The sequence below is a fragment of the Denticeps clupeoides genome, chromosome 3 (assembly GCF_900700375.1).
Source record: "Denticeps clupeoides chromosome 3, fDenClu1.1, whole genome shotgun sequence".
Lineage (NCBI taxonomy): Eukaryota > Metazoa > Chordata > Actinopteri > Clupeiformes > Denticipitidae > Denticeps > Denticeps clupeoides.
In genome coordinates, this window is record NC_041709.1 from 34451692 (window position 1) to 34467425 (window position 15734).

General features: G+C 43.8%; 1 protein-coding gene across 1 annotated transcript; it reads left to right on the forward strand.

The window, feature by feature from the left end:
- Positions 1 to 12637: 12637 nt before the first annotated feature.
- Positions 12638 to 15048, forward strand: LOC114785469 (B-cell receptor CD22-like). The gene is made up of 7 exons (XM_028971746.1): positions 12638 to 12653; positions 12826 to 13077; positions 13166 to 13429; positions 13810 to 13915; positions 14000 to 14030; positions 14269 to 14498; positions 14582 to 15048. Exons 1-7 carry the CDS (start codon positions 12638 to 12640, stop codon positions 14637 to 14639), a joined length of 957 nt encoding a protein of 318 aa, XP_028827579.1. The 3' UTR covers positions 14640 to 15048.
- The last annotated feature ends 686 nt before the right edge of the window (positions 15049 to 15734 follow it).

A 15734-nucleotide genomic window follows, 5' to 3' on the forward strand; every position in this document is an offset into this window, starting at 1 on the left:
GTGCAGCAACAGAAGGAAATGATGTAAGACTTGAGTGTAAAACCTCCTGCTATCTGAGTAGCAGCCCTACATACTCATGGAAGAAGAACGGAGAACCTTTAGAGAAGGAACCCACCAAGAACAATGAACTGCTGCTCCACCCAGTCAGCAGGGAGGATGGGGGCAGATACTCCTGTGCTGTTAAAGGCCATGAGGACCTGTCTTCTGCTGAAGTGGAGCTCGATGTTAGATGTCTGTAGGACTTCATCTTCAAAAAACATCACTGTATGTGTTTCATATGTGGAGCGAACATTAAAATGAACAACTTTAATTTTTCAGATCTTCCCAAAAACACCAGAGTACTGGGTGCTCCACCTGCTGAGATACCTGAAGGAGGTTCAGTGACTCTGAGCTGCAGCAGTGATGCCAACCCTCCAGTGCAGAACTACACCTGGTTTAAGGAGAACGTAACGTCTCCAGTAGCAGCAGGACAGAACTACACCATCACTAACTTCACCTCTGCTCAGGTTGGACTGTATTCCTGCCAGGCGAGGAATGAAGTCGGAGTCCATAACTCTACTGCTGTTCTTCTCACATTCACAGGTACCAGTTCAGAAGGGATTGGATCCGGATTTTTTTGTTTCTTTTTCTCTTTTTAGCTCCTGCTATTACTGCACCATTTTCAGTCGTGGTTTAAGTCTGGTCCTGGACCATAAGATCATTTAAATGTAAAAGATCTTATTGTAGTCTGGTCTAGTCCACTGAGTGAAGTGATCAGTATATGACTGTACATGTTCTAAGACGAGATCATGATAATGAGGAGGGATGGCATGAGTCCTGCTGCTGTAGGCCAGGAGGGTCTCCTTCAGTCCTGACACTGACTGGAGTTGAACTGTGATACTGAAATATGACACATCCTGTAAAAATGAATATAATATTTCCAGCTCTATGGATCTTGTTATATATGATTTTCTCCTATTTAGCGCATAAACCAGCGTCTCCTACGTCTCCTACGTGGATTCTATATGCAGTAATAACAGTGGCAGCAGCTGTGGGTCTATCATGTCTCATCACCGTGTGTTTCTTATGGTGAGAACCTGTTCTGTATGTTCAACTCATGGAAGTACATGACAGACGTGCTGATCTGTGCTCACATCTTTATTTTTAATGTAGGTACAGAAAGGAGAAGAAGGACGATACTGAGGTACAAATCTGGGGGGACTGTTGTCTCCCGTACATTCATCTCACATTCATCTCCTGCTTTTCTTCAGCCCTGACTTCACTATAGGACATTGTGTGTGTTGTGTGTGTGTGTGTGTGTGTGTGTGTGTGTGTGTGCGTGTGTGCGTGTGTGTGTGTGTTCTGTTTATTCAACACATCTACAGAGAGACGTCTTGAGGAAAGACTGCAGCCACAGTGCTGCATCCAATCAGGATGATGTTCAGTACGCCTCCATCAAGGAAACCAGAGCTGCTGCTGAGGATGATGTTCAGTACGCCTCCATCAACATCCGGACGATGAAGAAAAACAGACCTGCTGCTGCTGCTGCTGCTGCTGCTGCTTCTGCATCTTCTGAGGAGGATGTTCAGTACGCCACTGTACATTTTAGACCAGCTGCTCATACTAAGTATGCATCATCATATCATTTCTTCTCTATTCCACAGCGAGCTGCACTGGACCTTCTGTAACGCTTTCTTCTTCTCGCTGCAGATGTCCTGTTCAGGCAGAAGCTGAACCTCCTGTCATCTACAGCACCGTTCACAACTAGAGACCCACAGAATTGATCGCGTCAAAGACTGTTTTAAATAAATATTTGCTGTAGATATTAACTAAATCTCACATAATGTCAGATAAGTTTTTAATTTATTCGGATATAAATACGATTTGGCGTCTGGTTTGGCATTTTCACCTCAATTATTGTTATGGAACCGACGACAAGTTCTGAGGGAGCTGGTGTAGATGATGGAGAATTTTTCTCCAATGTGTGTTGAGGGAGAAGGTGGATTTTTATGCAGCTCAGACCCCTCAGAGGGATGGTTAGATACTCCCAGGTTCTGCTCTACTCGTGTTCAAGGTCCTCCTGGATGCTTAAAATTTCCACCCACAAAACCCCCTGTACAATTAATCATCTCAGAATCACGGGTCCACCTACATCAGACCACGTTATGTCCGGGGCAGAGTAGTATTTACATGCAGAGTAGCTGCATTTCACCAAAACCTCTGGTATTTTGTGATTTTTCCTGTTAGGTGCATTTTATTTTGTTCTATAATATGATTATAGATATTATATATAATATATATATTTTTATAATATGCCTTTTGGTTTTGGGTGTGTGTACGAGCGTGTGAGCATTATTGCGATGATGATGTGGGTACCTGCGTGGGCATGTGTGCTCCAGTCAGAGCTTTACTTGCTTTACCGGAGGAGAAGTTCTTCCTGCCACGGTGGGTTTGGGGAAAGTGAATAAATTCGGTTTAGGACCAAAATGTATTTTCACCGTACAGGATGTCCCATTTAGAAGCAGATGAGATCTGCCGTCTTTCAGCAGTTCATAAATGACACCGTGAGGTGCATGATGGGACAGTAGGTGTCTCAATAATGTTTTAATCTACTCTCCATCCATAGAAACAGAGCCATACTTAAGAGGTTGCTTGCATACTGGTGTACTGTAGCGTGGAACAGTGTTCCTCACACAAGTGCTTTACCACATTCCTAGGATTTACCATCTTACCCCAGGGTGCACCCCTCACCCCTTTGAGCAAAGCACCGCCCCCACACACTGCCCCCCAAGTGCCTGTCATGGCTGCAAAGTGTGGCGTATCGTGCTGGCTACAGATCGGGGATTTTTTATATCGTATTCTTTGTATTTTTATGTTTTTTAGTTTGTATTTTAATGTATGTAATTAAAGGTTTGTCTTGTGTGTCTGGGAACTAACATTTTATATCCGTTTTTCATAGTTGCTGTAAAGCTGCTGGGTTGTCGGTCGTTGTTTTATAGATAATTATTTTACTATATTTTAGACTTTATTGGTTAATCCTTTTTAAGTTTTTGCTTTATATTATTTTATTGGTTATTTATTCCGATGTTTTAGAATTTTAGTTTAGTTCTTTTAAGTACCTGGCAGAAGCCCTAGTAACCCATAACAGAGGACCATATAAGGAAGGTTTGGTTGTCACCAGAGTGAACTATTAATTTCATGTGTTTGATGTGGAAACAGCTAACAGATTATTTTGCATGGAAAGATTTTATTTTGATTGTGTGTTTTATACTTTTACCTTTTATACTTTTTGCTTTTATACATTTACCGGTGAAAGTGAACACCCAACTTCTCTTTTTCAAATCTGTGTTTTAGATATTTTAAATTGTATATTAAATCTGAGTCTACATTAAAGGATATTGTTTGGTCCTAACATGGTGTGGTGGTTTATGGGCTAAACAGAACCCGTATCTAACCATAGGCCTACAGAGCTGAACCCGAGAGCAGGAGGGACAAATCATAGAGCGGTTTTCCAAGGTGGTCCACCTGGTTGCCACCAATAACCTCGTGGTTACAACACTTGGCGCGTTTACATGGGATCTCGCAGGATATTGTTTCAGATCCTGGACGGCAATTCAGCTCTTCCACTTTAGGGACTTCCTCTCATTGGGCGGCTGTGTACCCCCGGTGGGCCCCCGGTGGTGTGTTGACTTCCGTGATACCACCACCACCTTCACATACCTATTGTTTTTCACTATTAAATGGCCTCTATGGGGCATATTAATTATTATAAAACTGTATGTGATTTCTCTTATTGCCTCCGGTGTGACAAGTCTAAACACCCAAACCTTTAAAGTCCTTCTCATCGATAATACAGACGTTGACCAGGAATATATTTTCATTTTACTGTTTTAATGTCACAGATAATTTACACCTAAATAGAAACAGGAAGTAACAGAGGAAGCAGATAACAAGGAAACACAGTCATCAAGGCAGCTGCCAGACAGTAAATTGAACAGGGTGACGCTCGGAGAAATAGTTTCCATTCGGAAGAATTTTTTAAATAAAAAAAAAAATCTGAACAGATTAATGAATCTGTTATGAATTTATAGGCAGGACTATACCTACAGGGTCACCTTGTTGCACTCATTCTGCACACAATTTTATACCAACATGGTCAAGTTATGGTCAAATGTATAGTGTCTTGTGGGTTCTAACATGCAAATCTTTGTCCACCACTCTTTCCTCCCCCACTTCCTGAAAACGTTTCAGGTCGCCATGGTTACCAGGAAACAAGATTCTTATATAGAGTTCAGCATGTCCACCTTAATGCATCATGATGCCTGGCTTTCTCTTGATCGAGATGATGGGCGTCACCAGATTAAAATGGGTTTGGTCATGTGACCCAATGCTGTCTGACAAAAAATCTTCAACATCTATTGCTGAGGAAGCAGACTGCAACCAAGTCAACTCCCCCCATCACCCCTTAACACTTCAGCTTCATCTACACTCTGGTGTAACACGTGGTGCAGACTGGTGCTTCCTGGCATCAGATACTATGAGCTGATGAGACTAAAAATTCCCTCTTCACGGGTTCTCCTTTGTTTTCCCTGGCTTCACTCTTGAATTTCAGCGGTCAGTCTACGTTCATCTCCAATCATCTCCATGGTGGGAAGCTGTAACAAACATAAACCTTCTATTAAATACTGCTGATGACATGTGCTCTTATCAGAACAGTCAATCTTACATGATCACCAACTGAACATAGAATTCCTGGTCATTCTGACTTCCACGTTCTTTCTCTCCAGCAACATTCTACTGTGGAGACCATTGTGGTGGGAATTTTCCCGTCTGGGGAGCTGCAATAAAGGAAGACAGTTGAATTGATAATCCAAGTTTATTTACCTTGGAGAGGACTGACAAGAAGAACTCCAACTGTTAGTAAGTTCACAAGCATATTTATACCACTGTGGGTAAGAAAGGGTATCACGCTAGCTTCGTCAAAGGTGCCTGGACAAGGACACCAGAATCTGTCTCGTGTCCAGCATAACACACTTGTTTGGAAAACATCTAGGCCTTGTACATCACCAAGGTTTAAAGTGAGTTCAAGGTTCCATGTATGGACGTCCGCCGCCGTCTCGTCCGGATTCCAGCGACGCACCTCCGGTAATCGCCAGTTCCCCGCCATGATCCATGTCATGTTTTTTATCAGTTCCCCAAGCGTGACAGACTCTCGGCGGTCTACGAAAGCTACCGTGGGGTCGAGAGGATCTGTCACGCTGTCCATGTTCCCCCTGGCGATTCCGGAGGCGGGGAGTACCGACGAATCCGTGCGACCGGACCTCGATGGCCTACGAAAGCTGCCGTGGGGTCGAGGAGACCGGTCGCGCAGTTCAGGTGCTCCCGGCGTTAACCGAGACGAGGGAGGCGGTGAACTTTCCAGCGAGGCGTGCCGGAGACTGACCGGAGTGACGGGTACCTGTGGACGGCGGGCAGGATGCCGGTCCCCCACGGACAAGCCGTGCTTTGGCCCGGGCCTGACGCTGCCGGTGCATGACAGCCGCCACTCGTCCTTATGTACTTCGCCCCCCTTTCATGGACCGTTTTGTGGGGCACTCCCAGTGGTAGTGCCTTTGAGGGGGGAGTACTGTCATGATCCGGACCGGCAGGGGTTTCATGTTCGTCCTGTGTAATGTTCCCTGGTCGTGTTCACCTGGTGTCTATTTATATAATTGTATAAAACTATCCTGTTCATGTCTGTTCGCCATCGGGTCATTGTGCGTGTTCATGTTCCTTTGTCTCGTGAAGTTTGTATTTAACCCCTGTCGCGTGAAATCGTGCGAATGATTCCTCCTTCATGCCATGTCCAGCCCACCCGTGACAGTGAGATACAGTTGTTTTCTGAATGTTCCATGACCAAAGGTGAAACATGTGGAGTGTCCCCATTTCTTCCTTCTAAACTCCCTCCTTTTGATCACTTTGATGATCACCACTTTAGGCACAAAAGTGTATATGACCTAAATGTAAGGTGAGGAGTACATCATTACAAAAATCAAAGAATAATAATGATAATAATAAAAAATGATTATATGGCAAGCAGGAAAAGAATGCACAATAATGAAAACAATTAAAAACAGGGTAGAGTTGGTGGGGACGGAGGTGGGGGTTGGGCTGGGAGTTGGCTGGTTGAAGTGTTCATGCCACAGAAGGATGGGGAGTATAATGATGATGCTGATGAGGAGCCTCTCAGGGGCGAGGTTGGGTGCCAGGGGCGAGGTTGATCCATGATGAGCTGGGTTGGTAGCTTGGTAGGCTACGTGTTGCAGTAATGACACAGGTTTCCTTACTTATCTTGCTGGGGTTGGAGGGCTTTCAGGTGCCGCTGGAACCCTCTTACTGTGGGACGCAGGGATCCACGTGGCTCTGTCTGCGATCTTGACTGCTGTGTGAGCAGTCAGCAGGATCTGGAAGGATCTCCTGGCTGGAAGTGATGGAGTTGGATCTCGGGTACTTGTGGAAGGGCAGCAACAACTGGGAATGAATATCTGACAGACGTTTGATGAGACACATAATAGGTTAACATGTCATTTTCACACGGGGCAGTGTACAAATGGAGAAGTCCTTCTTGGGGGAGAAAGGTGGCGTTACAAACAATATTTCATATGGACTCAAGCCAATTCTGCTGCTTTTTCCTCATTCTTATGTACATCAGGACAAGAGGTAGAACTTGAACCCAATTTAGACCCATATCTGCGCTACATTTAGCCAGTTTGTTTTTTAGTGTGCAATTCTCACAGTATTTTGTGAAATCTTTTGTGAGCCAATGAGCTGCAATAGCAGAAATCATCCCTCCTTTTGACACATGATCCAATCCATGGGACAATTTAGGCTACTGAAGTGAGTTGAGTGGAAGAAGCAGAGCTGGCCTGAAATCAGTCTTCACAGCTGCATTTCCTGTATAGATGGGATAGTTAGTAAGAGTCATACATTTACACACAGAAATCTGGCTTGGAAGCCAAATCAGATTTAAGAGACCCTCCGTGTTTCCACAGTCATAAACATCATCAAAAGTATAACGTGACTCAGGGTAGATGGGAACAGGTTGTTTGGAAGGGAAGCGGGGAGGCAAAAAAACCATTCCAAGATGGAGTGGGCATCACAGAATGCATATCCAATGCAAGAAGAACCATCAGGAAGGTGGAAAGCTGATCCATCCACAAAGAGAACAAAATTCAGGTAATTGTCAAGAGGTCAGGACTAGAAGAGGATGAAAAAGAAAGTTCAGATGTACAATTCCCCTTCGTGTTCTGTGGGGAGAAGGGTCGCTAGGTGAAGAGAGGCAAATTTCTTAACTGTAACATTGAGAAGACCTTACAATATCTTGCAAAAGTTGAACAGGTCCCAGTAGTGAAAGTAATTTTTATACAGGAAATTTCAGAGTATTTGTGAATGTTGTAGGTAAACAGAGGTCACATTTTTGGTGGGTGGGGATTGCAGGGCCTGTTTAAGGCTAAGAGGGCCTTCTCTGCTTAAATGCAACTCAAAACTGAGACAAAAATCTTTTTTTTTTTGCATGGGCGGTGGTGGCCAATTCGGGGGGGTCAGATGAAGAGAGAGCTGTAATTAAACAGAACTTAGACATAAAACAAAAAAAATCAGTCCAGTCAGTCAAAGTCCAGTCAGTTGCATCACAACATGATTTTTACCAGTGAAACATGTGGGTAACTGTCAGGTAAAATAACCAAAAAAATGCTCTTGGTCTGGGTTCAAGGAAACAAAATGGGCACAGCGCAAGTCATAACCAGAATCTGTAATCTCAATGCAATCACTAAAATCATGAAAAAACAAATAATACAGCATCATATTGGTCATCAAAATGCTGTGGCTGGAGCAACACAATAAAATAAATCCTACAATGGCAGTACAATATAAATGTGAAGACTTTTTTTTCAAGACTTCAACTCAATACAACTTATTTTGTCTTTAACGACTCACAGATACCGTGTATTAAAGGAGTTTGGTCTTTTACCGAACTGCTGAGGTGCCTGACACGGGACGTGGCCTGGCTGACGCGCTTGATGTAACATTGCTGTACTCTTTTGGTTCCGTTATATGCTACGCAATTAAACGAATCTCGATGCCTAATTACAAAAAATGTCCATTTATTCCAGAAAGCACATAGAAGATATCACCGGTTAGTTCAGCAGTTGGCGGCACAGCAGACAGTCCCATAAGCCCTGGCGTAGCGTTCGTACAAGCGGTCAAAAAAACCCTTTGCCCTTCCGGGTCAAACACCTACCTTTATACCTGAATACCTGCATGCGCCACCCTGTGTTCCACCTAGGATATTACAACCTTTATCTGTGCCGCCTTGTACATCACCAAGGTTTAAAGTGAGTTGTTTTCTGACTGTTCCATGGCCAAAGGTGAAACACGTGGAGTGTCTGGGCCTACAGATTCTTCCGTCTACACCATCCACTTTCCAAATCCAACAGGTATAAAGGAGTTCAATTTAATTACTCTTAATTATTGAATTATGTTAATTTTAAAACATTAAAAAGAAGTAGTTGCAGAACCATCAACTTGCCACGTATTGGAATTAATTGCATTTAAACAGAGCTGCCAGTTTTTCCAAAAACCTTGGACTGAGATTTTGGGTGAAAGTGATTAGTGAACACAGTAAAATGTGTCCTCTGTATTTAACCCATCACCCTTAGTGAGAAGTGGGCACCATGACAGGCACTCGGGGAGCAGTGTGTGGGGACAATGCTTTGCTCAGTGGCACCTCAGTGGCACCTTGGCAGTTCAGAATTTAACGGCAACCTTCCGATTATGAGTCCACTTCCTTACAAGCTAGGTGTGGTGGAGCTGGAGATGCTGTTCCCGATCCTGACAGACTGAGGACTCTCAGTCAGGAAGTCCAAGATCCAGCTACAGAGGGAGGTGCTCAGGTCCAGCAGGCTCAGCTTCTCGACCAGGCACTGAGGAACAATGGTGTTGAATGCTATGAACAGTCTATGAAAAGCATTCATGCGTCTGTGTCCTTATTGTCCAGGTGGGTGAGGGTCAGGTGCAGGGTGGTGGCGATGGCGTCGGGAAGACTGAAGACTTCTTTGGCACGGGCACGATGGTGGTGGCATTGAGACACGCTGGAACAACAGCGGTGTTCAGTGAGATGTTGAAGATGTCTGTGAGAACATCTGCCAGCTGGTCTGCACATTCTCTGAGCATCTTCCAGGGATGTTGTTTGGTCCAGCAGAGTTTTCCTCATGTCCACCGTGGTTAGACACAGCACCTGCTCACTGGGAGGAGGGTTGGATCTCCTCACAGTCACGTTGATCTGTGTGCCGAGTTTGTGACGACCTGGATGTCCTGCCACATGCGTCCTGTGTCTTTTCTGTCCTGGAAGTGGCTGTGGATTTTCTTTGCTGCTCTAATGGCTCGAGACAGTTTGGCCCTCGAGGATCTTAGGGCCACCTTAGATCCTCTCGTAATCTCAAGCTTTGAGCAGATCATGTGCCTCTACAGTCATCTGCAGACACTTCATGCACTGATCTTAGATCAGACAGATAAAATAGATATTCAGTGTGAGAAATGAGAAGCATGAGGTGAGGCGCTGTGAAGACAGTCAGATGCGTGTTTAAATGACGTGAACCACAGGACCTTCAGAATGAACCGGACCTTCTGCTGAGTATAATTTCCTGTTTTGTACCTTTTTCCTGAACGACAGCATCTCCAGCTTCATCCACAACATCCCCTGATACTGAATAGAAATCTGGTGGTATTTATTTCTGTCTGTATCTGTAGGACTGTGTCCTGGCTGGGCGCTGACAATGGAGCCCTGATCCATCACAGGTGAGACCAATATGGCCGGACTGACCAGGGCTCCATAAAAGAGGGAAAGAACCACAGAACCTGGTCTCTTTGAGGTCTTCTGTTTCTGGCAAGTGCCGCACACCTTTTAGTTTATTCCTTTTCTGTTCTTTTTGGCCCTCGTACCACTTTTGTGTTGTGAAATAAATCTTTTTGTATTTTAAATCCAGATTGTAGTTTAAACAGATCACGCTAAGATGACTTTCAGGGCCTGGCAATTAATTGTATATCAGCATTTATATCAGTCAAATTGTATAAAGAACCGGCACAGACTCATAAGGGAAGTCCTACTGGATCCATATTACCTTTAGTTTAAATGTCAGATCGTTTTCATTCTTTGTAAGACTTTAGGCAGCGGCGGTGGGGCTTGTTCTTATTAAACTCCAAACTGAGGGTGGTGCCAGATCCACAATGGACCCAAATTCTAGCAAGAAGAACAGAACAAAGACGACATCAACTTAATAGAGGACAACCAATAAAATGGACCACATGAAATCGTTGTACAATAAGCAAATAAGTCTTCTGTTAGAGTTGGTCACGACGTGCCCTGTGACCCTTCCAACTGCCAGGACTCATCACTAACAGAGAGTCTCATCCATCCAAGTTCAGCACCTGTGTTGTGGATTTGTGGGAATCGTGGGGAACGGAGCCACACAGCACGCCTCTTCTCAGCCACAACCTGGACGTCACCACCACCCTCACAGAAAGATAAAATTGTGTTTTTTATTTCCAGGTAATAAAGGTAAAGTTGCTGGAGGACTCGCTACTGCCCTCTTGCTGCTTTCTGTTTTAATATTCAGAAGGATGAAGCACAAAATAATTTACATTTACAGCACTTACCAGACGCCCTTATCCAGAGCAACTTACAATCAGTAGTTACAGGGACAGTCCCCCCCTGGAGACACTCAGGGTTAAGTGTCTTGGTCAGGGACACAATGGTAGTAAGTGGGGTTTGACCTGGGTCTTCTGGTTCAGGTGAGTGTATTACCCACTAGGCTACTACCACCCTACATTCTTTATCCATATTAAAGAATGGAGGTAAGAAATAAAAACACACACACACACAAAGTCTAATTTCTGTCTCCCTGGTTTAGAGTCCAGTTTGTAAGAAGTGAACTGAAGAGACAATAAAGAGGTGGATGGTGTTGTTGTGTCCCTCTATGTGTCTGTGTGGATCCATAAGCGTGTGCATGTAATTAATGAGCTGCTTAAATAATAATGTGAAGACATCTGGCGTCTTGTATCTTGAGACGGTGTCTTGCATGAGATTTGAATAATAATTAGATGACATGCAGCTGATGTCTTTGTGTGTTTAGTGACTTTTTGTTTCTGTCGTCTCCCACTGAAACACTCACTTCTGTTTACATGCAGAATTGATCTAGTGTGGACACGTCTGCACTGGCATGACATGATCCATCTGCCCACCCTGATCACTGGATCTCCCTGTATGATGACTGGATCTCCCTGTATGATGACTGGATCTCCCTGTAGGTGGTGTGATGCATGTGTTTTAGGGGAATTACATCCCCTGTAAAAAGGAACAGCAGCCTCTAGAGGGCGACATTGATCAGTCTTATGCCTTGTCCCCATCCTACCTGCACATGTTATGAGCACATCAGTGTGTGTGTGTAGATGTGTACGTCATATGTACGTCCTGCATACCTTGGTGACAGTGGTGGTCCAGCAGACTCATAATCAGAAGGTTGCGGGTTCAAATACCAAACTGACAAAGTGCCACTGATGTCCCCTTGATGAAGGTACCGTCCCCACACACTGCTCCATGGGCGCCTGTCATGGTGCTCACTGCTCACCAAGGGTGATGGTTAAATACAGAGGACACGTTTCATTGTGTCACCGTGTGCTGTGCTGCAGTCTTTCAGAATGACAATCACTTCACTCTCACTTCACTCCACATGCTGGAGATCCGACCAACAACTTTCTCTCCAGCAACATTCTACTGGGGAGACCCTCCACTTTCCAGCTCAAACAGGTTTGAAGGAGTTTAATTTCCTCTGAATTATGTGAATAAAAATGAGAAGTTGCAGAACCATCAACCTGCCAGATATGGGAGTTACTTGAATTTAAATGAAGTAAAACCACAGGGCCGTCAGAATAAACCAGCGTCTTCCTCATTTATTCTAGATGGTTTTAAAGCAGCTAAGAAGTCAGACAGCTGAGGAATTTCTCATTTTAATTATTATTCACGGCGGCAATGAAGATAAAATCGGCTGCTTCTCCATCTGTGATCTTTACTGCTGCAGTTATTACACTCATCATCCAAGGTACTTTAATTCTCTTCATATTTATTTATTCTACTTTGGAAATGAACCTGTTTAGGTTGTTAAAGGTAGACGCAAATGTGTCAAATGAAGACGTGATAAAAATATTCTGCGTTATTTGTAGAGCTTCAATCCAGCTCCAAAAATCATTATTCTTATAGTGTCCTTCTCATTCATCTTCTGTTTCAGGTGATGTTGGTCAGAAGTGGCGTGTACAGTACAGCCCCAGATCTATCTGTGCTTTAGAGGGAACATCAGCTGTGATGTCCTGCAGCTACACTTACCCCCCTGGACTTAGAGTGAAGGAAGCATTTTGGACTGAACATGGACGGGTTAGATGGGATGGACAGACAGACTATATTGATCTCTCTCAGCATCCAAACAACAAAGACCGAGTTCATGCAGACTGTGGAGATAAAAAAAGTTGGTGCTTCCTCAACATAACAAGGCTGAATAAAAGTGATGCGCAGGAGTACATCTGCAGAATTAAAACTAATACAGAAAAATGGACCTTTAAACCCGGAATCATGTTGTCAGTAACAGGTACAGTGAACAAATTGCATCAGTTCATATTTTACATTAATGCTTTTTTCTTGAATACCAACATAAGAAACATTCTGATGCAGCTTCATTACCACCCAGTGCTGCTCAACACACAGACTTATCAGCACATGACAGACAATAACTGTATTTTTTATTCTGATTAAATTCTTAGATCTGAAGGTGGAAATTGTTGGTGCAGCAACAGAAGGAAATGATGTAAGACTTGTGTGTAAAACCTCCTGCTATCTGAGTAGCAGCCCTACATACTCATGGAAGAAGAACGGAGAACCTTTAGAGAAGGAACCCACCAAGAACAATGAACTGAAGCTCCACCCAGTCAGCAGGGAGGATGGGGGCAGATACTCCTGTGCTGTTAAAGGCCATGAGGACCTGTCTTCTGCTGAAGTGGAGCTCGATGTTAGATGTCTGTAGGACTTCCATCTTCAAAAACCATCACTGTATGTGTTTCATATGTGGAGCGAACATTAAAATGAACAAGTTTGATTTTTCAGATTCTCCCAAGAACACCAGAGTACTGGGTGCTCCACCTGCTGAGATACCTGAAGGAGGTTCAGTGACTCTGAGCTGCAGCAGTGATGCCAACCCTCCAGTGCAGAACTACACCTGGTTTAAGGAGAACGTAACATCTCCAGTAGCAGCAGGACAGAACTACACCATCACTATCTTCACCTCTGCTCAGGTTGGACTGTATTCCTGCCAGGCGAGGAATGAAGCCGGAGTCCAGAACTCTACTGCTGTTCTTCTCACATTTAAAGGTACCAGTACAGATGGGATTGGCTCCGGCTTTTTTTGTTTCTTTTTCTCTTTTTAGCTCCTGCTATTACTGCACCATTTTCAGTCGTGGTTTAAGTCTGGTCCTGGACCAAAAGATCATTTAAATGTAAAAGATCTTATTGTAGTCTGGTCTAGTCCACTGAGTGAAGTGATCAGTATATGACTGTACATGTTCTAAGACGAGATCATGATAATGAGGAGGGATGGCATGAGTCCTGCTGCTGTAGGCCAGGAGGGTCTCCTTCAGTCCTCACACTGACTGGAGTTGAACTGTGATACTGAAATATGACACATCCTGTAAAAATGAATATAATATTTCCAGCTCTATGGATCTTGTTATATATGATTTTCTCCTATTTAGCGCATAAACCAGCGTCTCCTACGTCTCCTACGTGGATTCTATATGCAGTAATAACAGTGGCAGCAGCTGTGGGTCTATCATGTCTCATCACCGTGTGTTTCTTATGGTGAGAACCTGTTCTGTATGTTCAACTCATGGAAGTACATGACAGACGTGCTGATCTGTGCTCACATCTTTATTTTTAATGTAGGTACAGAAAGGAGAAGAAGGACGATACTGAGGTACAAATCTGGGGGGGACTGTTGTCTCCCGTACATTCATCTCACATTCATCTCCTGCTTTTCTTCAGCCCTGACTTCACTATAGGACATTGTGTTTGTGTGTGTATGTGTGTGTGTGTGTATATGTGTTTGTGTGTGTGTGTGTGTGTTTGTGTATTTGTGTGTGTGTGTGTTGTGTGTGTGTGTGTGTGTGCGTGTGTGTATGTGTGTGTGTTCTGTTTATTCAACACATCTACAGAGAGACGTCTTGAGGAAAGACTGCAGCCACAGTGCTGCATCCAATCAGGATGATGTTCAGTACGCCTCCATCAAGGAAACCAGAGCTGCTGCTGAGGATGATGTTCAGTACGCCTCCATCAACATCCGGACGATGAAGAAAAACAGACCTGCTGCTGCTGCTGCTTCTGCATCTTCTGAGGATGATGTTCAGTACCCCACTGTTAATTTTGGACCAGCTGCTCATACTAAGTATGCATCATCATATCATTTCTTCTCTATCCCACAGCGAGCTGCACTGGACCTTCTGTAACACTTTCTTCTTGTCGCCTCAGATCTCCTGTTCAGGCAGAAGCTGAACTTCCTGTCATCTACAGCACTGTTCACAACTAGAGACCCACAGAATTGATCACGTCAAGGAACATTTTAAATAAATATTTGCTGTAGATATTAACTAAATCTCACATAATGTCAGATAAGTTTTTAATTTATTCGAATATAAATACGATTTGGCGTCTGGTTTGGCTTTTGCACCTCAATTATTATTATGGAACCGACGACAAGTTCTGAGGGAGCTGGTGTAGATGATGGGGAATTTTTCTCCAATGTGTGTTTAGGGAGAAGGTGGATTTTTATGCAGCTCAGACCCCTCAGAGGGATGGTTAGATACTCCCAGGTTCTGCTCTACTCGTGTCTGAGGTTCTCCTGGAGGTTTACAAATTCCACCAACAAAACCCCCTGTACAATTAACTACCATAATCTCAGAATCACGGGTCCACCTACATCAGACCACGTTATGGTCCGGGGCAGAGTAGTAGTTACATGCAGAGTACCTGCATTTCACCAAAACCTCTGGTATTTTGTGATTTTTCCTGCATTTTCCTGCAAATTAATTTTCACCGTACAGGATGTCCCATTTAGAAGGATGTCATAAATGACACCGTGAGGGGCATGTTGGGACAGTAGGGGTCTCAATAATGTCTTAATCTACTCTCCATCCATAGAAACACACATCAGTGTCTGAGAGTTGTACTTGGTTGCTTGCCTACACGTGTACTGTAGCGTGGAACAGTGTTCCTCACACAAGTGCTTTACCACATTCCTGGGATTAACCATCTTACCCCAGGGTGCTCCACTCACCCCTTTGAGCAAAGCACCATCCCCACACACTGCTCCCCGGGCGCCTGTCATGGTGCCCACTGCTCACTCAGGGTGATGGTTAAATACAGAGGACAAATGTCACTGTGTGCACCATGTGCTGTGCTGTTGTGTATAACAACAGTGTATTGTGCTGGCTATAGATCGGGGATTTTTTTATATTGTATTCTTTGTATTTTTATATTTTTTAGTTTGTATTTTAATGTATGTAATTAAAGGTTTTTCTTGTGTGTTTGGGAACTAACATTTTATATCTATTTTTTGATAGTTGCTGTAAAGCTGCTGTGTTGTCGGTCGTTGTTTTATAATTATTTTACTATGTTTTAGACT